Genomic DNA, 25,768 nt, shown 5'->3' on the forward strand with positions numbered 1-25,768 from the left:
ATTTGACCTGTGTATAGGTGTCGTGCTCAATGTCATTATCAATGTGTATTATGAGGAATGGGTTGTACCCAGTCAGTCATGCCACAGATGTCTGACATGCCAGGGGGCAGTCAACTGTAGCTGCAGGTTGCAAATCAAACCAGTGTCACATAACAAAATATTCAGCATCAGTAAATGCTAGTAGTAATGACAGGTTTTAAGAACTGCCAACCTCATATCCTGTGAGCAGTGCTGGCTTTTGGGCGGTGCGAACGGTGCGACCGCACCGGACGCTGATCTCAGGGGGGGGCGCTGTGTTTAGCAATTACTTACAAAACTTGTGATTTAAAAGCACCTCCTGAAAAGTTACTTGTGCGTTTAGCCTTCAAAAAACAAGTAAAATGTCAAGATACCGCTTGTGATTAATGTTCCTGCTAAAAAGAGAGATCGGAATTTGCCTAGTGACAGCTTTGAGTCAACATAAAGTAGCATAGAGGGTTAATATGCCTGCAGCAAAAAACAGAACTATGGGGCATATTTAAGAAAAGTGGTGCTGCATACAGTGCAGCGCCACTTTTCTTGCACCCCTTACCTCACCCTAACGTCACCATGTGTGCACCATAGTGGTAGTTAGGGGACTAGCGTCAGAATTTTTGACGCTAGTCCGACGCTTTGCAGGATTAGTGTTAACATTTTTCACGCTTACCTTGCAAAGCACCTAGAGGCCTATTGTAACCAATGGAAGCCTCCTTTTAATGCCTGCTGTGGGCGTTAAAAGTGCTGGAAAAAAATGACGCAAAGAAATCTGACAGATTTCTTTGCGTAATTTTTTTGGCCCCCCTAACAGGGAGATGCCCCCTTTGCATACATTATGCCTGGTGCAGGCATAATATAGCGTAAAGGGTTACAAAGTGGCACAATGCGTGTATTGCGCCTCTTTGTAAATATTGCACGGCGTTTTTGGCCTTCTAATGCCACATTAGTGTAAAAAATTACAGTAATGTGTCGTTAGACTGGCACTAGGGGCTCTTAAATATGCTCCTATGGCAGTGCTTAATTTGTGCTTGTTGTTTCCGGTGCGGAGCACCAGCACTTATTTTTGAGGGCCTGCGCTTATTTTTCTGCCTCAAGCAATTACTGCGAGAAAAAGACACATATAGGAAAGACGGAGGAAGAGAAAAACAAAAAAGCGTCACAGTGGGGAAAAAGCAGAACTCCGCAAGAGTGAGCTGAAGGGGTAGGGGGTGCCTGTAAATGGATTAAGAGGCCTGAGATGGCTTCAGGATTATGCTGCCTCTGTATTCCGTGTTCACACATTTAATTGCAGCAGCCTCGTATTTAAGAGGAGGGCTTTGGGCCCTCCTCTTTAAAAAGTGGTGTTGCACACAGTGCTCTTCCACTTTTCGTGCACCCCCCCAACACCACCATGTGTGCATCATATTTAAAATACGGCGCACAATGACGGTAGTTAGAGGGCTAACTTCAGAACTGTATATGCTAGTCCAGCGCTTTGCAAGATTAGCATCAAAAATGTTGACGCTAATCGGGCAAAGCACCCAGAGGCCCATTGTAACCAATGGAAGCTTCCTTTTAATGCCTGCTCTGAGCAGGCGTTAAAAGTGCTGGGAAAAAAAGGATGCAAATAAATCTGTCAGAATTCTTTGCGCCATGTTTTTGGCCCCCCTAACGGGGTGATGCCCCCTTTGCATACATTATGCCTGGTGCAGGCATAATGTAGTGCAAAGGGTTACAAAGTGGCCCAACCCATGCATTGCCCCACTTTGTTAATATGGCACAGCATTTCTGGCCCCCTAACGCCACATTAGCTCAAAATAAATTACACTAATGTGGCGTTAGAATGGCACTAGGGGCTCTTAAATATACCCCTATGGGGCATATTTGGTAAAAGTGGTGCTGCACACATTGCTGCACCACTTTTCTTGCACCCCTTAGCACTCCCCTAACGCCACCATGTGTGCGCTGTATTTAAAATATGGCGCACCATGGCGGTAGTTAGAGGACTAGCTTCAGAATTTTATATGCTAGTCCGGCGCTTTACAAGATTAGCATAAAAAATGTTGACGCTAATACGGCAAAGCACCCAGAGGCCCATTGTAACCAATGGAAGCTTCCTTTTAATGCCTGCTCTGAGCAGGCGTTAAAAGTGCTGAAAAAAAATTATGCAAAGAAGTCTGTCAGATTTCTTTGCGAATTTTTTTTGGCCCCCCCTAATGGGGTGATGCCCCCTTTGCATACATTATGCCTGGTGCAGGCATAATGTAGCGCAAAGGGTTACAAAGTGGCACAATGCATGCATTGCACCACTTTGTAAGTATGAGGCAGTGTTTCTGGCCTCCTAATGCCACATTAGCTTAAATTAAATTACACTAATGTGGCATTAGAATGGCACTAAGAGCTCTTAAATATACACCCATGGGGCATATTTGATAAAAGTGGCGCTGCACCACTTTTCTTGCACCCCTTAGGGCTCCCCTAACGCCACCATGTGTGCGCTGTATTTAAAATACGGTGCAACATGGTGGTAGTTATGGGACGAGTGTCCGAATTTTTACGCTAGTCCGACGCTTTGCAGGATTAGCGTAAACATTTTTTATGCTAATCCTGCAAATCACCCAGAGGCCCATTGTAACCAACAGACGCCTCCTTTTATTGCCTGCTCTGAGCAGGCGTTTAAAGTGCCAGAAAAAAATGACGCAAAGAAATCTGTCAGATTTCTTTGCGCCATTCCCACCCCGCCAACGGGGGAGTGCCACCTTTGCATACAATATGCTGGTGCAGGTATAATGTAGCGCAAAGGGATACAAAGTGGCGCAATGCATGCATTGCGACACTTTGTAAATATGGCATGGAGCTTTTAGCCTTATAACGCCACATTAGTGTAAAAAAAAATGACACTAATGTATCGTTAGAGTGGCGCTAGGGCCTCTTAGATATGCTCCTATATTTTATGTGGCTAGCTGAGTGGATTAGTAAAGACAGTCCTTACAAGTGCTTTAAACACATGAATATATGTAAAAGGGGAGCGATGGAGAGATGAGGGGCACATTTATGAGTGAAACCGAGGAGGAGGTCATGGGGTGGGGGCCGCCACAATAAACTGTCGCACAGGGCGCCACCAGTCCTAAAGCCGGCCCTGCCTGTGAGGCCAAGGCCGTGCCCAGTATGGCTGTCACACGCAGACTGTGTCGCAGAAACACAGAAAGCAGCCAAAATGGTCTGCCTGGGTGCTTGTCATGAACAGATCATGTGCAGAGTCCAAATATCACTCACTGTCACAAGTGGTTCTCCTTCGCACTCACTACCTAATGATGGCCAAGACACTGACAGCTCAGGTCAGGAGCCTGGTCTTAGCTCAGATGGACATCCTCTTGCACTATCAAGCCCAAAATGAGCCGAGCTTTCATGTGGCTCTTCCCTGCCACTACACTAACCTAGGACAACAAGAATTAAAAACAATGTATTGACGTTTTATGTTATTTTGTCAAACCTTGTTTTTCCTTATTATTACATATCAGCATACCTGAATGATTCTAAATCCATGTGTAATAACTCTATCGTTTAATAAATGCCTCTCAACTGAGTGATTTAATCGCATATTCGAAGGTACAAAACTCCTCCGTGTTAAATAAATGCAGTGCTTTGAATTTGGAGGAGGCGTTCCTCTATTTTCTACAAAATATTTCTTGCAGCGAATGATTTTCATGACTCGGTTCAAGCATGGGGTCTGAAAGCCAAGTCAGACCTTTACCTTGCCCAACCTTATCAGTTCACCACCGCTGACTCTGCTTCGCTAACCTTCCCATCAATAACACCGGTGGACAACAGCCTACCCTGCTCAAAATCTCCCGTCGCTCCTGAGTCTGTGATTCATTCAACTCAAGTGAACCTCAAGCCAAGAAAGTCCAATTGCCCGTTCCTAGTTCACTAACACCGCCGACCGCGGGGAGGGCTCGGACAAAGATAGATGCGGACTTCACATCCAATCAGCAACTCTAAATTCTGTGTAGCGCACTAGGATTGGCTGACATGCTCTCGATATCCAATTCTAGGTCATCTTACAAATAAGCAGGACTGCCCCCTCTCAGGCAGCCGTGGGATTGGTTGCAATACGACCCAGAAGTGCCAAAAGTACTAGAAAATGACATCCGTTAAAGCACCAGCAACAGACTCTGGGCCAATTCATGGACCGTTCGTGAAAGGAGCGGGCTGGTGGTCAGCCTTTTCAATAACTGCGCTTCCACCTCTTACCATTATGCGCCTCTTCGCCGTTCCTATTTTTTTACACAACCCAATGTGGACCTTGTAGCTGTCCGTTTTCCTGTACATACCAGCGTTCAAAGTGCTGTTGTCAAACGTCTGGGACTGCTGTTAAGCTTGACAGCCGTGTAAGCAGTAGTTATACTGTGCAGAACATTTGGATAAGCAAATGGGAGAAATTTACCCCAAGAAGACGTACACTGGGGGGCGGCAGAAAAGGGACGAGGATTCTTAAGTGTGGTTAGTGACAGACTGTCTATATTTTGCCAGTACAGAAACGTTATTTTGTAATGCTTTGTTCCTGGGAAATTGACATGTGAAAGTGTTATTTTAAATGTTCTGTGTACCTTAATTTGTCATGCATAAAGTGCGTTGCTTTGGGGGTTAAGACACATTCTTCAGACATCGGTGTGTATACAGCACGTCTTTTTCTTATTTCCTTATTTGCTGTAATTCATTTTAAAGGTTTTTTGTATTGTTTAGAAAGAACTCATTGCGCATTTATGTATTTGTCAGCTATCGTGATCTGCATTATAATGTGAATGAAGCTTGACTTCTGCTTTTTAGAAAAATGCATATCCAAGTCAGGAAATGAAAAGTACCTACACTTCAGGGCTGAAGTATGTGTGTAGAATGGTATTGGTGAAACTAACGTTTAACTGTTTTTAGGCCCTTTGCTAGCCAAGACCTTTTGTATAGTACACTTATAAGGACTTTAACCTAGCCCTCCATTGGTCTGATGCTCTGTCATTCGCCTTGTTCTACTGCCCTCTACAGCACAGACCATGGGGCAGAGGGTGAATTCATTTCAACCATTGGCTAAGTTCACAGTGAGTGACGACGTTGTGCCCTTTCACTAGGAGCACATCTGCACCCACTGTCGTCCCGTTCAGTGCTACTATTATGCCAGTGTCTGCTTTTTGAGCCCCAAACAGATTTTTGCTTTAAGTCAATTTTTTTAATTGCGATGACCAAGCAAGCATTGACGAATCATAAGACTGGTGGCCTATGGCAGATGTATTGACTTTGACAATGCTTGCTTGAATTGAATATGATTGGGTGTTATTTTAAGTGCACGGATAGGGTTTATCAGAGGATGACTACCCAAACAGTGTCAGGTAATTCTCCGACCTAGTTATCCTCAGCTTAGCTGTGTAGGCTATTGGGCTTATCAGTGATTGATTTTTAATAATTTGAGGCCCAATTGGAGAATTATTTTCCAGAATACATTGTATAATAGGCATTTTATTTGTTATACATTTCATCAGTAGGTAATAGATAGAAATCCGGTATAACTTCAGCCTAGTTGGCTGAGCATGTTGAATGTGTTTGTGGACTCAGCCAAGTTGAAGAGTTGATGGAAACGGACGTTTACTAAATATTTAAACAGGTGTCTCGGGTAGATGTAATTACAGTGGGTAGTAGTGGATAGATCTGCGTTAGTGTCAATATGCAGCCTGTACTTGAAGCTAATCTGACATTCTAAACTATCCAGGAGGGTGATGCGGCTTAATTACAGGAGCAAGTTAAAGGCCAGCTGTTCTTTAAAGAGACACTGGAGGTGGGAGTAGTTGGTGGTTTTAGGCACTTGTCTTTTTTTTTCCATCTGAGATGCGCAAAACCCTGAACAAGACTGGTCCTTTAGTAGGCAGAGAAGCATATAGCATTAGGAAAGGGGGTGTAAGTAAATGCGTAGATTGATAGTAGTTTTGTAATCTTATCCCCTTTCATCCCTTCTGCTTGCGGTTCCTCTTCAAGATGCCATCACTTTGACACTGTACTCTGGTGCTCTCTCACGCTCTTATTGACCATTAATACTTGGTCTCTTCTGCCTCAGACAGCACATTTTATAGCACACGTTAGAGAGAATAAGTACCAGACTTCCAATTCAGTTCCGTTATGTCATGTAGTTGGTTATAACCATGCTAACAACAACACTTTACCTCCAGGTGTTGCCAAACACCACTTTACCAGAGAAAACATGAAGCAGGGATTCTATCACATTTTCCATGTATACCGATTTATCACGTTGCAGGCTACCATGGAACCAAGTAATGCCTACCATTAAATAATACTGTGCACATATATCCATATGCTGGGATGCGTGCATGTCTGCCAACCTAGAAGATTTATATATGCAGCTCTTTGGTTCCACGCCAAAAGAATTTATGGTTCAAATTTCTTTACTGAATTTTCGATATGGGAGATCGAAGGGTGACCCAGCACCCGCAAACAGAAGAAAACCTATAATCAACCAACGTTCAACCCCTTCCCCCCCGCCATTCCCCATCTCCCCCAGGTGCACAATTATGCTATTCAATCATGAGTTTTAGGCACAGGGCTTCTGAAATGGTATCCCCAGTTCAGGTCTCTAGGGGCCATCCCCATCTAGAAGATGAAGGAGTTGCAAGTATTTAGGGCAGGTCAGCTCTCTCAACTCTCCAGAGAGTGGGGACAGAAAGGGGTGCCATAACTCTCTGTAAGCTTGCCCCTATGCTGTAAGGGTGAGTGTAAGCTTTTCCATCCCCAGGATCAGCCAAAACCAATGTAACCATCCCAGCTGTGTGGGGACTTGCGGGGGTTCTCAGTAGGTCAATATGTATTGTAGGGCCGACCCTAGGGCTAGGCCGATCTGGTGGCCCCATAGAGACTTAAGCGGAAATGTTAAGGTGTTTGGTAGGTCCAATATGATGTTGCCCGGGAATTGCGGAAGTTGAGTATTCAAATGACGATCAATGTCATTTAACATTCCCTCCCAGTAGGAAGCCAACTTCGGACATTCCCACAGAAGATCGATCAGTGTGCCCGAGTCGCCGCATCCCCTCCAACACTGGGGTGAATGCGAGTGGTCGCTCTTGTGGGACGAACTGGGGTGACATACCAGTAGGTAGCAAACTTCAGTGCAGTCTTTATGCTAGTTGCGCTGCATGCTGTGTGGCATGCCCTGTAATAGATCGCATCCCAATCCCTGGGTGTCAGAGATCTACCCAGTTCTTCCTCTCAACATTCCTGGTTCAGGACTCTAGATATCGGGACCACTTGTTGCAGCAGGTCATAGAGGTCCGAGATTATATGCTTGTCTATCGTCTTCATCAGCAGTCATTTTTTATAATGTGTAAGGGGTCTACATACCTTCTCCCGATTTGAGGGTTGCATCACCCAGTGGCAGATCTGGAGATAACGCATTCTCTCAGTTTCTGGTAGGGGATGGTTGTTCCTTAAGCTTTTGAAGGGCAGTAGTCCCTCTTCATCAAAAAAATGTCCGATTGATTGGCACATTGGGGATGTCCAAGGGCGAAAGGCTTCTTGGTCCAAGCCCGCTGTAAATTCAAGGTTCCCCGCGATGGGTGTCAAAGGAGAGGGTAAGGAGGTCAGTCCTCTAGTATGTGCTGCTTGGTCCCATACCTTCAAAGTTGCTCTGGTGACGGAGCAAGAGTACAGGCCCCATGGTCTATGACAGAGCAGCAGGAAGGGGATCTTCCAGAGGGAGGTACCAGCAATTGCACGGTCCATAAACAGCCAGTGCCTGTCCGATTCTGGTCGATACCACTCCACCAGGTACCGAAGGTGAGCTGCTCTGTAATATTGCTGGATGTCTGGGATTCTCAGCCCCCCCACCCCCGAGTGGAGGCTGGTAGGCCAAGAGGCGGGCCATTCTAGGTTTCATACCCACCCAAATGAAGCGGTTGATTTCACTCTGCAGCGCTTGCAGGGAGCCAGGTGGGGGCTCGACCGTCAGCACCTGAGAGAGGAAGAGGGCTTTGGGAAGGACTGACATTTTTATAGCGGCTATTTTGCGGAGCCATGAGATAGGGTGGCATCTCCATCAACTAAAGTTTTTTTTTTTAACACCCTGAAGGAGGAGCTTATAGTTAGTCTTTGATGACTCTGAGACTGTCCTGGCTATATGAATGCCCAAGTATGGGATGGAATGCGTCTGCCACTGGAACGGGTACTGCTCGGCCATCATGTCTGCCGTCTCCTTCGGAAGCGTAAGACTGAGTGCCTGAGATTTCGAGAGGTTTATTCGAAAGCCCAACACCATCACAAAGAGAGCTGGGAGAACCCTTAGTGGTTCGTCCAAAAAAGACAATATAAACCAAAGGCTTGCTTCAGTACAAAATATGGTAAAGGTTACTGATGCACACTGACCAAGTAAAGGGGTAGTGAAGATCCCTGTACTGAACTGGATGTATTGTCTCATTCTGGGGTTGGAGAGACATTAATCCATTGTTAGTCTATGCCTCCCAAGCCATTTTTGTATTGTATGCTTAAATGTTTTTTTGTTATCTACAGTGCGTAGAGTCCATGAATGATAGAAATGAGTGAAGTATTTAGCTTCTCCATGTAAAGTTCCCCCTCCCCCCCTTTATGAAACTGTGCTAGATTCTTTGGTTCAGTCCACTTAGCATCCTGTTGAAGGATGGTGGTAAAAGCTGTGCATGGGTGCCTCACAAGTCTGGTTCAGTAACAGATTCTCACCAACCTTGATCGTTAAAAAACAGCGTACAATTGCACCCTGTGCAAGTATCAGTAAGGGTACATTTGACTTCTGTAGTGGGGTGTAAAAGATTAAATAAATGATGGACAGTAAGAAATCATTTTTTCTAGCAATGGCAGAGCTATAAGAGCCCACTAAGGTTAACTATGCTTTGCCCTCCTTTCCAAAGGGCAGGGTTTAGATTTAAATGTGACACCATGGCAAGTAGTAGGTGTGCGGTGGAATATTTGCTCCCCATGTATTATTTACAGTAACAACCATGTTTATGCATGCTATTCCACATTACATGACATGCATATCAAATATTGAAAAGACTGGTGTCCAGTTTCTCACTCACATCTTATTTGCACCTTCCTCAAGGGATTCCCGGATGGAAGGTATGGGTGTGTATGGATGATGGAGGTGGGAACTAAAAGTAATACATCATTTGGCAACTCGCCTTTCATCTGGAAAAGGTGTACATACTTGCATTAGTTACCAGTAATCTTCATAACTCAGAAATCTACTTTTGTTTGTTCCTTTTGTACAGAAGATTAGACCTCTTCCCAAAAGGGATAACCTTTTGTTTCACCTTGGAGTATTTTTTTTTTCTCCCTTTCTATAACCTTGTCCCTATGTGCTACTCATAGGACTCAATTTGTTAGATACCTAGCACCAGCCACCCCAGCCTTCATGGCAAAACAATAAGTCCTGCCTGAAAATCTTCTCAGAAGAGGCCACTAGATGTGAGGGCGGGGGTAAAGCGAGGCTTAGGGCAAGGAAGTCTAGGCCTTATTGTAACGATGATTACCATTAAATAATTATAACATTAGTACCTAATATAGCTCTTAGTGCACAAGGGTGTCCCAATGCACCAAAACAACGGGAAAGAAAGAATGCTGTTGAAAGTGCAAAGTACAAGATAGCAAAGGATAAACTCCCTGTTGAGTCCCTAGTCTCAACTTCTAGAATCAGGCATCCACCGAATTTAGAATAAGCATTGGGCACACGCCTTCATAACGATGGCACAATACATTAATAAATTGTATTGGAAACTTAAGCGCTACCAGAATGTAAAAGACTTTTCCAGCAAACCAAATTGAAAGCTTTTTCAGCGTCAAGAAAAAAAAAAAAAACGTGAGCTGGAATTTGATTGTTAGTCAGGGGCCTCAATTAAAAAGTGTGTATTTGTCGATAAGTGTCTACCCACAATAAAACCATTTTGATCACTGTTTATCAACTGGTGCACAATATAATTTAATCTATTGCCTAAAAACTCTGTGATGATCTTAGAATCCGAGTTGAAAAGGCTACTGGGTCTGTATGGGTTCAGATGTTCCAGGACTTTTTTTTTATTCAGACTTCTAACTATCACATTATTAAAAGTCTGAGGAATAACGCCCCCGGGAAAATGTGATTTACTAATAAAACAACGTATGAGTTCAATATCTTGGTGAATATATTTTTTTTTTTTAAAACTCCGCAGGTAATCCATCTTCACCTTAGGCTTTACCATTTGTTAATGATCTGACCGTATTATCCACTTCTATCGTAACTGGTGATACAATATTATTCCTGGCTAGTTCACTTAAACCCAAATGGGAAGGTTCTTTAAAAAAAAAAAAAATGCATCCTATCCATATCTAAAATTTGTGTGTGATCATATATGTTTCTAAAATGCAGGAACATTTTGTCTTGAATTCCCAGAGTATTGATAATGCAGCTATTAGTCTCCTTATCAATTAATGCTTTGGTTATATTGTTAAAAGCTTTATCCCAGGCTTGCCATGCTAAGAAACGCTCTGCATATTCACTCTGCTCATACACGTGCTGCAAGGAGACCCAATTGCCCTGGTTAATCATTTTATAATATTCTCTCATGCCTTTCTTAGCCTACTCGTACAAATGGGATTATGGCAATTTTTTACTATGAAAAAAGTTCTTCTGAGTGCATCTTAGATGATCCTCCAGGCTTTGTTTTTCTACTCTTGAATACTGCCACCTAGCAATATCTTTAGATGTAATATTCACCCACATAGTTGCCTTAAAGGCATCCAATACTACATCCAGGTTGGCAGTATACATATGGGAGATTTCACTCCCCATTTTTTCCACCTGGTTCTCATCCTCAAGTAATGACCTATGAAAGATCCACATATGCAAGCCAGAAGGTTGTTCAATATTAGCTATGTGAATTTCCATCATTACATGATCTGAAAAACCATTCGGGTGACTTACATATTACAAATTCTCAGAGACCAAGAAACAAATCTAGCCTAACCTAATGCAGTAATGGGAGAAATGACAAAAGATTTTTTGCTTAATGTAATTAAGTCCGTTTACATTAAGCAAAAAAACTTTTGTCATTTCTCCCATTACTGCATATATATAGTCATTTAAAAAGTGCAAGGTGCCTAAGAGAAATTCTAAACCTGAAAGTACCACTGTCGTGAAGCAGTAATACGTAATAATAAAGTGCAAGACAGGCTGAAAAAATGCAGTCAGTATAAAAGTGCGAAAGTGAGGAAAAGTGCAAAAAAAGGTTTACAAAGTGTTAAGTGCTTAGATGCGCCAGACATTTGATTATTTGAAATCTACCCTGGTTCTTATCTACAGAAAAGAACCCTCATATCGCTGCCACTCTCTATATGCTACCTTATTCTAAAGAATTTCACTTTAAACTGGGATTTCTCTGTTTTTCTCCTTGCCAACCCCTTAATGTGCCCTTCTCTCAACTGCCTTGCCTGTCCCACCTCACCCCAGCCAACCCTGCCCTCAAAAACCACCTGAGGGGCAATGCCCGCCTCCTGAGGGGCAGATCAGATTCCTCCTTTAGTGGGTGTCACGACACTGCACCCGGGGTCTCTCAAAGGGGAGATCAACCCCACCATAATTGTAAGCTAATCATAGTGCACGCGCTGTGACTATCTGGCATTATTACCAAGGACTTTTATCTGTCGCTTTCTATTTTCCGTCACCATCAAGTCATTTAGATCTTATAACAGTTAATTTATGGATAGTTAGTTAACTGTCTTTAAGGGCTACTTCAAGCCCTTCACACTCTGAATTGATTTCAAGAAGGTGTATGTGTGCTTAACTGAGGAGAAAATCTGAAAGGTGCCCTAATTCAAAAAGTTTCTTGGCTGCTGCTGCAGTCATATTTGGTAAAACACACAACAAGAGAACTCACCTGATGCACCAAATGATTTCTGGTACCTGTCTTTGAATAAAATCTTTTTTTTCCCCCCCAGAAATCCGAAAAGTTCACTAGGATTAGTTGAGGATACTTAGACTGGGTATTCCGAATTTGGCCAGGGAAACAATGTGCTCTCATTATTGTAAGAGCCAATGTTAAATCAGGCAGACTATCTTTTCAAATAAGTTTATCAGTCAGCAGAACCACTCCTTCCGTACCTTCAGTATTTTCCGGCACTCCCACAAAACACACATTGAAGCAAAATGAGTGATTTTCCATCCCTTCTTGCTTTTCTTTCAATGCATTAATCTCCTTTACAAAGTGTTCTGTATTTTTCTGAAGCTGGCCATGCTGATCTTTAAGATCGGATATTCTCTGCTCTGCTTGCTTGTGCCGATCAGCGATAAGTGAGAGTTTAGCTTCAATTCTAGCTAGTTGATCTTTAAGGTTTATCCACTACTGCTCTTGCAAAGTCTTTCGTTCTCTGGTCTCTTCCATAATTAACTCTGGCAACTGGATAGAAGACGGGCAAGCAGTGGAGGAGTCTTTAGAAAGCTCTGTTGCAGTGGCATGAGATAAAGGTGGAGTCCCTTAATTCCAGGCAGGGTATTAAGCTGGCAGAACTAGTCAGAGCGAACCTGATTGAACATGTTTCTGCCTTCTGCAGGCGGGCCAATCATCTGTTGTGAAGCTTGTAAGAGAAGTAGTGATGGTTGCAGTTGTGGTATGAGCTGCATAAATATTTTCAACATTGTTCTTCTGCCTGACCTTGGTAATAATTGCCATATCTGAGTGTTTAATGAAAAGGGGGTATGCCTGATTTATCTTACTTTCTCTGGGCTGCCTCTCACCCCGAATTTGAAGCCCTTCATCTGCCCCTTTACTGTGTGAGACCAGCTGTAAATCCTCCAGAGCTGTAGGCAATGAAGTTGGAAGGGCTATTAAATCGGAACAGGACTAGCATTCGGCAAACTTTCGTGACTCAACATCACTGCATAATGCAAAAAAAAACTTTTTTGATTATTTGTTTTATGGTTACTAACATAGAATTTGCTTCCCCACTGCCGGAATAGCCTGTTAATTTTTTGGAGTCTATGTGAAGCTTTTCCCTACGAAGGGAATTGCGTTGCGTATTTGGCTTCATACCCTGGCAGGACAGAAAAGGGGGTAAGAATCTAAGGGGTCAGATCGCCCTTTGCTCCTCCCACAATACCAACAGCATGCACTTTTAATAGCCACAAACACAGTAGTTCAGAAAAAATGTGGGGATAGAGGGAATTACTGTCTCATCAACTTTCTTACTTCCCCTATTTCAGCCATCTGCAAGAGGGCCTCAAGCAAGTCATTAACCCAGCTGCTCTTCAGCGACCAGAGAGTCCAGCTTCATGTGCACACTCCTGAACTAATCTGTTTATTCTCTGCTCCCCACGCGTCCATTTTTTCAGAGAGAAAGCAAAGGGGATTAGATAGCCCTCCTACCAGATCAGTTATCGGCATTGCTTGTTCTCCCTCGTATGATGATCTTGCAGCAATCTAAAAATACAACATGTGTATTTGGTGGCTATAACTGGCAGTATTAACTCAACAGCCTCTGCGCTGGGAATTGCCGGTAGAACTAGCATGATAGATAAGCTGCCATGCCAGGTCCTTGCTTCTCTGTGTCTCCACATGGCAGTGGCGGAGAGGACCTTCCCATCCGGTTAAGTGATGGCCTCAAACGCAGGTGCCACGTCAGCCATCCTCCACTAACTCTCCCCAAATTTTATTTGCATTTTTCATAGAACCCCTAGTAATAATGATTAGAATAGGGGACCAAATCAAGTTTCTTTGTAATGGGATTGTTAAAATTAAGCTCGACGCTGACCATATCAGGCTAATTCTAACCTCTAGGGTGCAAGTTGTGTTAAGGGTCTTTGAGTTGTTTGCCCAGTTTCAAGAATTATGTGGGTACAAGATTAACCAATGGAAAACTGAGATTGTATTTTGCAATTGTACTTTAGAAACCTTATTGCCAGAACTACAGCCACTAATTAACTAGAGTCCTAAGTATTATTTAGGGATTGTCACAATGGCCAATTTTGAGGATTTATACAATCTGAATTTTACACCCGTGGTTCATTGTATGACATCCTTATTCTGTAAATGGAGCCATCTCTCCCTCTCGATTATGGGTAGAATTGCTTTAATAAAATTGTTGGTACTTCCATTATTCAACTTTTTATTTTTCCTCCTTATCCTCCTTACCCTGTTTTTTGCACAATATTTTTTTAAAACAGATTGAGATTCTGATTACTGCTTTTATTTGGAACAATAAATCATCACAGTTAGCTTTCCATTTGTTATGCATGCCATCTGAAGGGGGGGTAACTTCCAGATTTGAAGCTTTATTATTTTGCACATTTTACGTCTCATGTTCATGGGGGGGGATTATTTTGGTTTGACTTTATGGAACAAATGTTTGATGAGCATAACATTGGAGATTTCATGTTTGACTAGGTCCCCAAAGAAAGTCAGATATTAGACGATGTTCTGGGCTCTGAAAAGAAAGGATTATTTGTTTAGATTATTCTCTATCCCCAGTTTAAGTGTTTCCACTCAGCTCATAGATATAACTTATAACCTGGTTAGACCAACCACTCATACATCGTAATATGTCCAAAAGACAGAGAATAAACGGTTTTACTCAATTGATAGATTTTATGGGTCAAGATGCATGGCTAAGTTGGACAAATATTGAACCATGTATTGTATACCATAAAGTATCTATCATATGGTATTTTATTCATATCCTTCTGTTTTCAAAACAGCTAGATACTTAAAGGGTATGTCACAGTTCCATGTTCGAGAACGCTAAACCAAGGCTTGTTAGATATTGGAAAACTATGTTAAATGTGTCCATTAAGACTGAAAATATTTGAAAGTGGGACAGAGTTGGGCAGCCCAGCAAGCTATGGCAATCTCGCCGAAGTGTGTTTAAAAAAAAAAAAAAAAAGCAAAAAAAATTAGGTTGGACTTAACGATTCTGAAAGCAGCTAAGTTTCGTCATATGCAATTTTAGAAAGACCACCCCTCTACCCTCTAACCCTCCCCAATGGGGACTGTGGGCCTAACATCAGTAAAAGCAACTTCTGGGCCACAGGTAATGGGAGAGAAGATACTGGAGGACCCTGGACAGAGGCTAAGAACAGTACCATACAGTCCCAGAGAGGGAATTCAGAGAATTGAATGACCACAATCTCCTAATTGTGCTTACAACATCAAGTACTCCTGGTCAACTCTCAAGGGGGCAGAATGTTTGTCTGAGGGGTGTTGGTCCTGTTATGTTAAAGGAAGAAACGCCCCAACCCATCCTTATGTGGCATGCGTCATCATTTGGCTGCTTCTCACACAGTTTCCACAGGTGGTTTCTGTGTGGGCTACTACCGTCATAGAAGTGGAGCTCTCGAGATATTGGAACATCAGGAACGTGTCCTCTGCAGGAATAGGTGTTTGTGTACGAATAGCTGAGACTGCAGAGGGAAAACAAACTATCAAAACTACCTCCTTGTGTACCCTAAAAATGTTCATTCTTGCCCCCAGTGAGTAGAGGATTAAAAAAAAGGCGGGTCTTAGTTTGCCCCGATACAGGAGTTAACATCTTTCTGGCTGAGTGTACTCTCAAAGGAGAAGTGTGAAGGCATTCTTCAGGACCATACTCCACTGTGCTGGTTCAAAATATGTAGTAGAATTAAATGGAAAATTATACAACCAGAGTAGATGAGTATTTTATGGAATCCACTGGTGTCTGAACCTGTGTTTTTTTTTTTTTTTTTTTTTTTTTTTTTACGATAAAAACACACACAAATTACATGTCAAGGCACATAACTGTAAGAGTTAGTTGTCCAGTTAGCCAGCTATGGGGACTGGACCAAGTGCTGTTCCACCCACTGTAAATGGCAGGTGGACACAGGACACACATAGAAAACACCCAAGGTTGTAAGACGAAAAAAGCGATTGTGGGGGTGGGATTCTTACCCTCTTCCTGTTGGTTTCGTGCTCTGTTCTGCCTCCAGATAATATATGAGCAAACCTAAACAGAGCCCCGACAATGAGGAGGGCAAAAACTATAGAGTTGATAAACAGAATAAAAGGAATCAATATTTTTATTAAGAAATCATGGTAAAAAGATTTGAGTCCTGCCCTAATCTAATCGTCGAAGAGGCTAAAGTATAACCACTCCTAAGAAGTGAACACTACTATTTAAAGTAAATGCATCATCCACTCAGTATGGTGGTAATGACTACCCAGAAGTATATTAGGTATGTAATGGTAACAACAAACACACGGACTGAGACAGAAGAGCTACGTCTCATATTAGAAAGCCATCAGTGAGAACCCAGAGGTTTCTTGCCATATTATGTAAAAGAGGAGTTCAGGTTGTGTTGCTCACGCTGTCGGTCCTTGAGTGCTGTCTGTGAAGGAGAGTAGGCACCCCCTTGGATGGCCATTAAAAAGAGTCAGGGCATGCGTGACTAGTGCAGTGGGTGGAGACGTCAATAATGCATTGATGTACAGAGGTGGTGTGGTGATGGAATATTTAGTCTCATCCATGTTCATTATTGCGGTACAACGTGATGCAGGTTAGGATGTTAATGACGCATTGATATGCGGACGTGGTGATAGGGTATGTAGTCCTGTGTTTAGTATTTCAGTACAATATAATGCACATTAAGGGTATTGTTGAAGTGTGCGTAAGCTTGCTAAGCTTCTGACACTGTAAAATACCCACAGATGCCCCTTTCATGCATGTTAAATATTCTTAAGTAACTCTTCATAAAGGGCAACAAAATACATTTAGAAGCAGGGGTATTTTTCAAAGATGTAACCATAGTGGTGCAGGCAAGGGTTCAGTTCAAAAAGGGTATTCTTATGAAACTTGGAAAGAGACCCAGAGCAAATCCTCATTAAGACGCACCCTATGCATTTTAAGCTTGAAATCACAATGTTGTTCCTCTAGAAGAAGAAGGTTGGACTAATCAATAGTGGTGCAAGAGGACCAAGGTTTTTCAGTGATCTTCCATTTGATGCCATCTTTATGGTGTTCCAACTGTAAACAAGCATTAAACAAAGCCTGATTGTATCACTTTCGAGAGGTATTGGGTTTTCTCAATTTTCTTTGCTGTTTTGTACAGCAGTCCAGCTGACTGAAAGATTTCTTTTTTTTCAAAAAGTACAACCTGTTGACTACACTTTTTTTTAAATTGCTGGTGGAAGGCAACACAAAAGGGGTGGTATTTGGTGTGTTGTGGGCAACACGGTCAACAGAGGGTGTTTGGGGGTGGAGGAGCAATAGGAAGTGGCCAGCACTAGTCTGGTCACAGCGCTTTTATTTCTTACTGCAAGGTGAGAAGCAACACAGAGGGATGGGGAGGCAACACGGTTGATGGGTGTCACTACGGACAACAGTGGGAGGGGGAATTGCACTGTCACGCCACCTAGGGTGTCTGAGTCATAGCGTTTTTTAAATGTATTTTTATGGCTGGTGGTGGGGCAACACAGACAACAGAAGGATGGTGGGTGGGGGTGCAGCATGGACAACAGAAGGAAGGTGGGTGGGGACTGAAGAAGGAAGTGGGTGGGCGCAAGCAGATGAATAACAGGAGGTGGGAGGGAGGTCCTGAAGGCTAGCAGACGGACAGCAGAGGATTGGTGAGCGGGAGGAACTCTGAGTGGGGAGAAGTACACTAGGGAGACCGCTTAAAGTACACATTGTTGTACAGTACTTAAACCCAAATAAAAAAGTAGCACCTAATAAAATCAGCAGTGGAATTATACAAGTAATGTTCCAGGGGAGGCACAAACACACAATGTGAAAGGAAGCTTACAGCAGTTGACTGATAAGCAAGCAAATGAATGGCACATGAAGCAAACCAATGGTAAGCAATGGGTGGTGTCTCAGCACACTGTTAAAATAAATAATAAATAAAAGGTCTTGCAAGAGACAATGAATGTGCTGTCTTAAGTGAGACCTAAAATGTGCTGCCATTTTAGTCGTTGAGCATCTAATCAGATATTGCTCCTTTGTTCTGTTATACGGGTTTTGAATTCTGTAATGAAGTGTGCCATACTTGCCATGGAAGAAATGTCTTCTTGTTAGTCAACTCTCCCTCCAGATTACCAGAAGCACCAACACCTGACATTGACTGTGAATTGGCTAAACAGTGTCAGATGATGGATATGTTCTAACAATTCAATGATGCAGCTTTTTCTGATCCTTCCTCCACTCACAATGTAGATGAGGGTGCATTTGCTTATGGGTGAAACCTTAAACGGTGTAACTTAATTAGGTGGTATACATACATAAAGAAAAACAGTTGTATAGGGGTGACCCTCCCAATGCTGGAGCAGGTCGAACTAACTTTGACATGACAGGATTTGATTTGAGAGAAAAGATAAAGTTCCTGTCAGTGCTGATTTGGTTATCCATAATGATTCTCACAAACCTTTAAAAAGTATTTAGTTATCTAATGTGTTGTGGTGAGCAGACCTAAGAGAATTGGGCTGTCGACTGGTCTTTATCCACAGAAGTGAGAAATTCTTGGGTTCTCTGGACGTAGCAGGAATAAAATTGTAAGTTCACAGACAAGGTATTGAATACCAGAATACAGTGTTTGCTGCTGAGATTGTTTGTGTTGTAAGTCGCCTGGAGAGGCAATGATTTTTAGTTGCAGCAATTGGTTAATTAATGCTACCAAAAGTCTATGAAAGTTGGTGTAACCTTTTCTATCCTGCACTTTTACATCACATTCCATTTCCCCTTATACCTTTTCTCAGAGTATCTGTTTTTCTTTGTCTCTGTGTATAGGTTTTATCTCTTTTGGTAATTGGCTCCTATTAGTTTGTTTAACACATAAATGTTATATTATTGAAACACTACACAGCACATAAGTACCCTTAGTTACCATGGATACTGTTAACTTTACATAGTATTTTTCCATGAAGCCTTTATTCCACATAGCTTTTAAACCTCTCAAAAATTGTAACTCACACATTTCAAAGTATTTTAACATGCATACTATTTGTGGCAATGCTAAAAGTATTTCTATATTGTAGTTTATACATTACATTAAGATTAAATGCTACATGTGTTCACAAGTCTAATATTCACTTCTCTTCTGTTTTTTGTAGGTCTCTCAAATGACTTCAGAGGGGCAAGCAAGGTCCTCTCCTACCTCATCGACATCATTTGAGATGGTAGATGCGGTCAGTGAGTACGAGCCAGTGCCCCATCACTGGTTTTTCAGTAAACCTGGTGATAGCAAGGTTTGCTGGATCCCGTTCAGCACGGAAGATTCTCAGAAATTAGAAGAGGCCTATATTGGTGGTATGCACTGATAGTTTGTTCCTATATTATAATGCAGAGAAATCCTGCCCTACAGTGTTCTATACTTTCACATGAACCTGTTGTAAAATTTGACTTTTTTGGCCAGTATCAGCTGTGAACCTTTTTAGCTAGCCCTGCCTATTAACCAGCTAAACATTACAGTCTAGGATCTGATAACATTGTAAAGTTAGTTAAGAACCCTAACGTGTTAGGTGCCAGTATTTATAAGAAAAAAAAAAAGCCAGGACTGGCTGAAGATGGCCTGCGTGCCATGGGTCCAGTTGGTAGCCATGGGTGAACACTTAGGTGAATGATTAACCAATTTCTGTATTTTATAAGGTGATACGTTTGAGCGTGACTTATAAACATACAATAAAGTGTTTCTTGTCTTGCTGCAAATGGAAGAACATCAGTCCCTGCACAGATAAGATCCGGATTGACTACTGCAAAAAAATTTTCCTCACGCAGGCAGTCGAAAATACACAGTTTTATTGTGGGAAATTCAGAAATAGATCATATCGCTTCCTGTTTTTGCTCACTCCTCTAGCTACAAAATTCTGCACTTGTACTTTTTAATACTGTTCGAAATGGGGTCTCTGGTTGGCAGTTGATATGTTCTCTGTCCAATGAGGGACCCTCACTCTAGTCCGGGTAAGGGAGATACATACTTAGATAACCCCTGCTCACCCCGTTGGTAGCTGGTCACAAGCATTCAGGCTTATCTCAGAGGCAATGTGTAAAGTATGTGTGCAATCACACACAGTAACACAGTGAAAACCACACAAAAGGACTCAACATCAGAATAGAACAATAGTCAATACTTATCTGAGTAAAACAAGACCAAAAAGACAAAAATCCAACATACAGGAGGAAAGTTATGAATTTGTAAAGATTAAACTTGAATATAGCGCTTCAAAACACGAATGCTTCAATTTAGAGTTATCGCAGCATCGTGACGGAGTCGTTCCCAATAGTACGACACCAATGGCGTCGGGGAGGAGAGGCATCGCTGGATTCGGTGCGATGCAGTGGTCGCTGACGATCCGGCAGAGTCGATGAATCCTACAGGTGAAGATGCGTTGGGTGACCTCACGGGGTCGCGGTCACAGCACGAGGCTGCCGGCACCACAGCAGAGTCAGATGTCACCGACATCGGTGACACACCCCTTCGGAACCCACGGAGTCCCATAACTTGGGCGAGGCTGAGGCTGTGGTATCGGTCTGGGTCTTCGCACTTTAGTGAGGACCACGGCTTCGGGTTGCAGGCAGTGGCGCCAGTTCTGGACTTGTCTGGAGTATTTGTCCTTGGATCTTCTTAAGGGCCCAAGAACTGGATTGGCACCACTTGGCAAGTCAGGGTCCTCAGGAGGAGTACCCAGGTGCTGGAAGGTGAAGTCCTTAATGTCCCTGAGACTTCTTAACAGGAGGCAAGCTCACTTTAAGCCCTTGGAGAAACTTAACAACCAGGATTTCATAAAGGAAAGTCTAGTCCTTACCCTCTTAAGGCAGAAGAAGCAGCAGCAAGCCAGCACAGCAAAGCAAAGCAACAGGCAGAGTGGCTGGTCCTCCTCAGGCATCAAGGTTTTCTCTTTGGCAGAGGTTCCTCTTGATCCAGAAGTAATCTGAAAATCTGGGGTTTTGGGTCTACTACTTCTACACAGTTCTGCCTTTGAAGTAGGGAAACTTCAAAGGAAAGTCTCTGTTGTTCACAAGATCCTTAGGTGCTCAGCCTGGCCCCAGACACACTCTAGGGGGTTGGAGACTGCATTGTGTGAGGACAGCACAGCATTTCAGGTGTAAGTGTCATCGCCTCGCTCCCCATTCTAGCTCAGAAGACTCATCAGGATATGCAGGCTACACCACAATTCACTTTGTGCCACTGTCTAGAGGGAGTTCACAGTAGCCCAACTGTCAGTCTGACCCTGATGTCGAATACACAAGCAGGCAGAGGCACAGAATGGTTAAGCAAGAAAATGGCCACTTTCTAAAAGTGGCATTTTCAAACAGACAATTTAAAAAACAACTTTACCAAAAGATGTATTTTTAAATTGTGAGTTAAGAGAGCACAAACTCCAGATCTCTATCTGCTCCCAATGGGCAACTGCACTTAAAAGACATTTAAAGGCAGTTCCCATGTTAACCTAATGAGAGAGATAGGCCTTGCAATAGTGAAACCCGAATTTGGCAGTATTTAACAATCAGGAAAGGTAAAGCACATCAGTACATGTCCTACATTTTTAAGTACACTGAACCTTGCCCATGAGCTCCCTAGCGCCTACCTTAGGGACGACTTGCATGTAGTAAAAGGAAAGGTTTGTGGGTGAACTTGCCACGTTGAATTGGCAGTTTAAAACTGCACACACAGACATTGCAGTGGCAGGTCTGAGACGTTTACAGGGCAATTCGTGTGGGTGGCACAACCAGTGCTGCAGGGCCACTAGCAGCATTTGATTTACAGGCCCTGGGCACCTCTAGTGCACTTTACTAGGAACTTACTAGTAAATCAGATATGCCAATCATGGATAACCAATCACCAATACAATTTTGTTAGAGAGCACTTGAACGTTAGCACTTGTTAGCAGTGGTAAAGTGCCCAGAGTATCAAAACTAGCCAGAAAAACCTCTTGCACGCACTCATATACCCACTCAGAAACTCTTTCACGCACTCATATACCCACTCAAACTCTTACATGCACACATGGACTCAGAGACTGATGCACTGACTCAAGGACCCAGTGAGAGAGTCATGCACTCACTCAGACAACCACTGAGGTACTCATGCAGACACACATAGAACCATTCAGACATTCATGGACACACTCATAGACTCGGGGACTCATGCGGTCCCTCACAGATTCCCTCAGATACACATGCACTCAAGTAACTATACCTTGCGCCCTCGATGCATGCAGGCCAGGCGCTGTGGCCAGCCCCCGCCATGCACGGCTGGATGGGTGAATTAATATATAGTAATTAAAATGACTTTACGTGGGGAAAAACTTTGAAATTTACTTGAAAAAATAAAGGTTTTAGGGACATTATAGTTAGGAAATAGAATTTTTAAAAACACATACAAATTTGCTCAAAAAAACAAAGGTTACAGGGGTGTTATGAATGCATTCCAGGCCCTGCGGCCAAACCTGCTGCACACGGCCAAAGAACGTTTGTTGCGCGGGATTGGTGTGGTTATAAGGGGTTGGCTGTAAGGCCTGACCGGAGGCCAGGCCCTGCAGCCAACCCCATCGTACACAGCCAAAGTCTGTGTGGCGTGGGTTTGGATGGCTATAGGGGGTGGGCTGCAGGCCCTGCTGCCAACCCCCGTCACGCACTGCCAAAGGATGTGTCCAGCATTAGTTGTATTAACGTATAGCAATTAAAATTACTTTACCATGGAAAAAACTATAGAAATTCACTGGGAAAAAAATAGATGTCATAGTTGGGAAATAGAATAAAAAAATTAAAAAACCTAGACATTCACTTAAAAAAACTCTAAGGTTACAGGGACATTATAGTTAAAATCTGAATTTACTTGGACAAAACCATAGAAATTCAGCAGTTTTAGTTATGGTTAGCTCAACTAACTGTAACTTGTGCCGTAATGTAACTATAACTCGCACCCTCCCCTTGCACTGCTAATTACCCCACATATTACATCACTCATGACATCTTTGATAGCATTGATAATATCAGTGTAACACTTGCAGTAAAATTATTGGGGAGAAATCTGTGCATGGCGGGGGCGCGAGTTATTGTTAGCTTAGGGCACGAGTTCTAATTACTTGAGCTAACTGTAACTATAACTGCTGAATTTCAATGGTTTTGGGCGAGTAAATTCAGAACCTAACTATAACGTCCCTGTAAGCTTTGGGTTTTTTAAGTGAATTTCTATGTTAATTCTAATTATATTTCCTAACTATAATATCCCTGTAATCTTTTTTTTTTTTTTTTTTCAGTGAATATACATATCCTGTAAACTTCTTTTTTTTTATTTTTTTTTATTTCAGTGAAAATGTATACTTACAGTGTATCAGAACAACTGAATGAGATAAACCAGGGAAAACCTATAGGAAGTGGTGAAAAAATCGAATTCTGGAGGGATAGCACAAGACAGTTGATGCATATGAAGTATACGGTGGTAGTGTATTTTGTTGGCATCTAGAACTTTGAAAATCCTGGAACCAAGCTTGTGCCACCCCCTTGACTTCAATGTCACCTAGTTTAGAGATTAGTACTTAATGATCAGTGATGTAAAATGTTGCATATAAATCCAATAGAAATATTTCAGTATATAAACCTTCATCTGATTGGTGAGGGATCTCGTCCATAGCTGCAACCACAACCAACTCTGTACTGTAACCTGGGTGAAACCCAGCTTGCATCGTGTGGAGGATGTTATTATTCTCTGCATAATCTAGTAACTGATTGTAGGTTGATCTCTCTCAGCATATTATGATAAATGAGACACCAATAGATTAGCTGATAGTTACAAAGGTTATGTGGCTATGGAGTGGGATTTTTAATTGTTTAATCACTAGTGGAGACTGTAATTGCAATGTAACCCTTACTTTAACAAGTGAGGAATTGGTTATAATTTTCACATCACTTTATTCACAGTGCATGATAACTGTAGCCTGACAGGCAAAATATTCATTAGAGCCGTGGTTCCCAACTTTTTGACTTCTGTGCACCCCCTCTTTATCATTACTGGAATCCGGGACCCAACCCCCTCTGCTATCCCCCCCGGATCATTATTTGAATCCAGGAACCCCCAAATGAGCCATTACTGGAAGCTAGGGGACCCAAGCCTATACATTGTTGATGATTTTAATTGCAAAACAATACACAAAAAATACCGAAACAAGCATTCCATTTAATCCTCACACAAATGATAACACATTTGATTTAACTTGTAAACAAAATAGAATAACAAAATTTACATTTATTAGGAAGGTTGGAGCTTTTCTAATTCAATTGAAGCCATATATAGTCCGTACTGTATTCTGTTTGATGCACATGCACTGCTCCCACAAATCAATTCGAGGATTCAAAATTTTTTTTTTTTTGCCTCCAATTTCAAATTCCCTGACATATACAGTTTGTTTTAAATTATCAAATGTACATTTAGTCACTTTATTAATCTGTTCATATTAGTTAATTTTCTAAGCAGTCATAGACCCCCCTCAGGAGGCTTCGCGGACCCCCAGGTGTCCCCAGTCCCCAGACCACAGTTTGGGAACCATTGCTCTAGAGAACCAATCGGCCTACTTCTTTCAACTGTCTGTGCAAATTATTCATTGTTTAAAGGAAACAAAAGAGTTGACATTAAGGTTTTTTGAGGTCGAAATTTGGATGTCACATGGCTGATAAGCAGGTTTCAGCCCCATTTTAATGGGTGCAATTTTTCATTGGGAAATGTCTATAAATTGCTTAAATTTTTTTTATTGGACTCTATAGTTTTATTAGTTTATTGTGGAGCCCATGCCTTGGCCAAACGTGGGAATATGGCTGCATAATATTTGGGGACAGTGCCAAGAAACCTTTTAAGGTGTGTGAGCTCGCTACACTAGACTTTTAACACAATATTGGTGTCACCCCTATCAGTGTGAGATTGTACCTACCTTATGTGTTCCACAAAAATGTTTCCCTGATTAGTATACCCCCATCGCAAATCAGGCCTCTAAATCAAGTTTAAGGATTGTGTAAGCCTTGGAAAGCACATGGTAAAAATTGCACATGGTAAAAAAAGCTCTGTGGGACAGGAACAGTTATTCATTGTGTACAACTTGAGCTGCCAGAGGTTCTCTGGCCAGCGAGTACCATGAAAGCGTAGCCATGAAACACACCAGTTGGACGCTTGTGAAAAGCTGGTGACCTCAGAAGAAGAAGGCTTGATGTGATCATTGGATAAGCAATAGAAGAAGCTCTGTTCCTGTCCCACTCTGCAGTGTACAAAAACATAAACATTAAAAGGTTGTGAATAATAAAAAAGTAATCTGAAAAAATTATTTATTCCAATCTTTGATTATTGTTGTGAAAATTTGTACACTCTTGGTCAAGTCATTTACCATAATTTACAGATAAATTGATCAAGTGATTTATTCTTTATGAATCCAGCAGAACATATTTATCCTGAATGGAGTACTAAATCTTTTGTGTTCAAAATTCATAATTTCTGCTCTCTTCCTGGTCAAACCATAACAAATTTTGTTTGATTCTATGTTCATATTGACATCAACTAACTGGGAAAGTGCTCTAAGTAATAACATGGCTTTAATTAATTTCCCTCTCAAAAGTATTAGACTGGTTTGCAAGGCGTTTTTCAGAAGAACAGGTAGGGTAGTAAGCCTAGATCTGTGCTCTGTAGATACACCTAGGCAGCATTGCCGACAAGGCAAGCCATTCATTATGAGAAGTATGTGTGTAGACTCGCTCTACAATAATGTATATCAGTTATCAAGTTCTGAATTGATGA

At 42.2% G+C, this 25,768-nt stretch overlaps 1 protein-coding gene across 2 annotated transcripts in view; it reads left to right on the forward strand.

Annotated features, from left to right (window-relative positions):
* DDHD2 (DDHD domain containing 2) overlaps positions 1-25,768 on the forward strand; it is a 440,822-nt gene that overhangs the window by 95,733 nt on the left and 319,321 nt on the right. Inside the window, exons 1-2 of one of the 2 annotated variants that reach the window (XM_069213948.1) lie at positions 4,116-4,497; positions 19,101-19,296. In XM_069213948.1, the coding sequence (XP_069070049.1) occupies positions 19,110-19,296 (187 nt within the window). In that variant the 5' untranslated portion in view covers positions 4,116-4,497; positions 19,101-19,109. Of the gene's footprint in view, positions 1-4,115; positions 4,498-19,100; positions 19,297-25,768 lie in introns of those variants that run through there. The other variant, XM_069213949.1, reaches the window with a different exon arrangement.

The sequence above is a fragment of the Pleurodeles waltl genome, chromosome 11 (assembly GCF_031143425.1).
Source record: "Pleurodeles waltl isolate 20211129_DDA chromosome 11, aPleWal1.hap1.20221129, whole genome shotgun sequence".
Lineage (NCBI taxonomy): Eukaryota > Metazoa > Chordata > Amphibia > Caudata > Salamandridae > Pleurodeles > Pleurodeles waltl.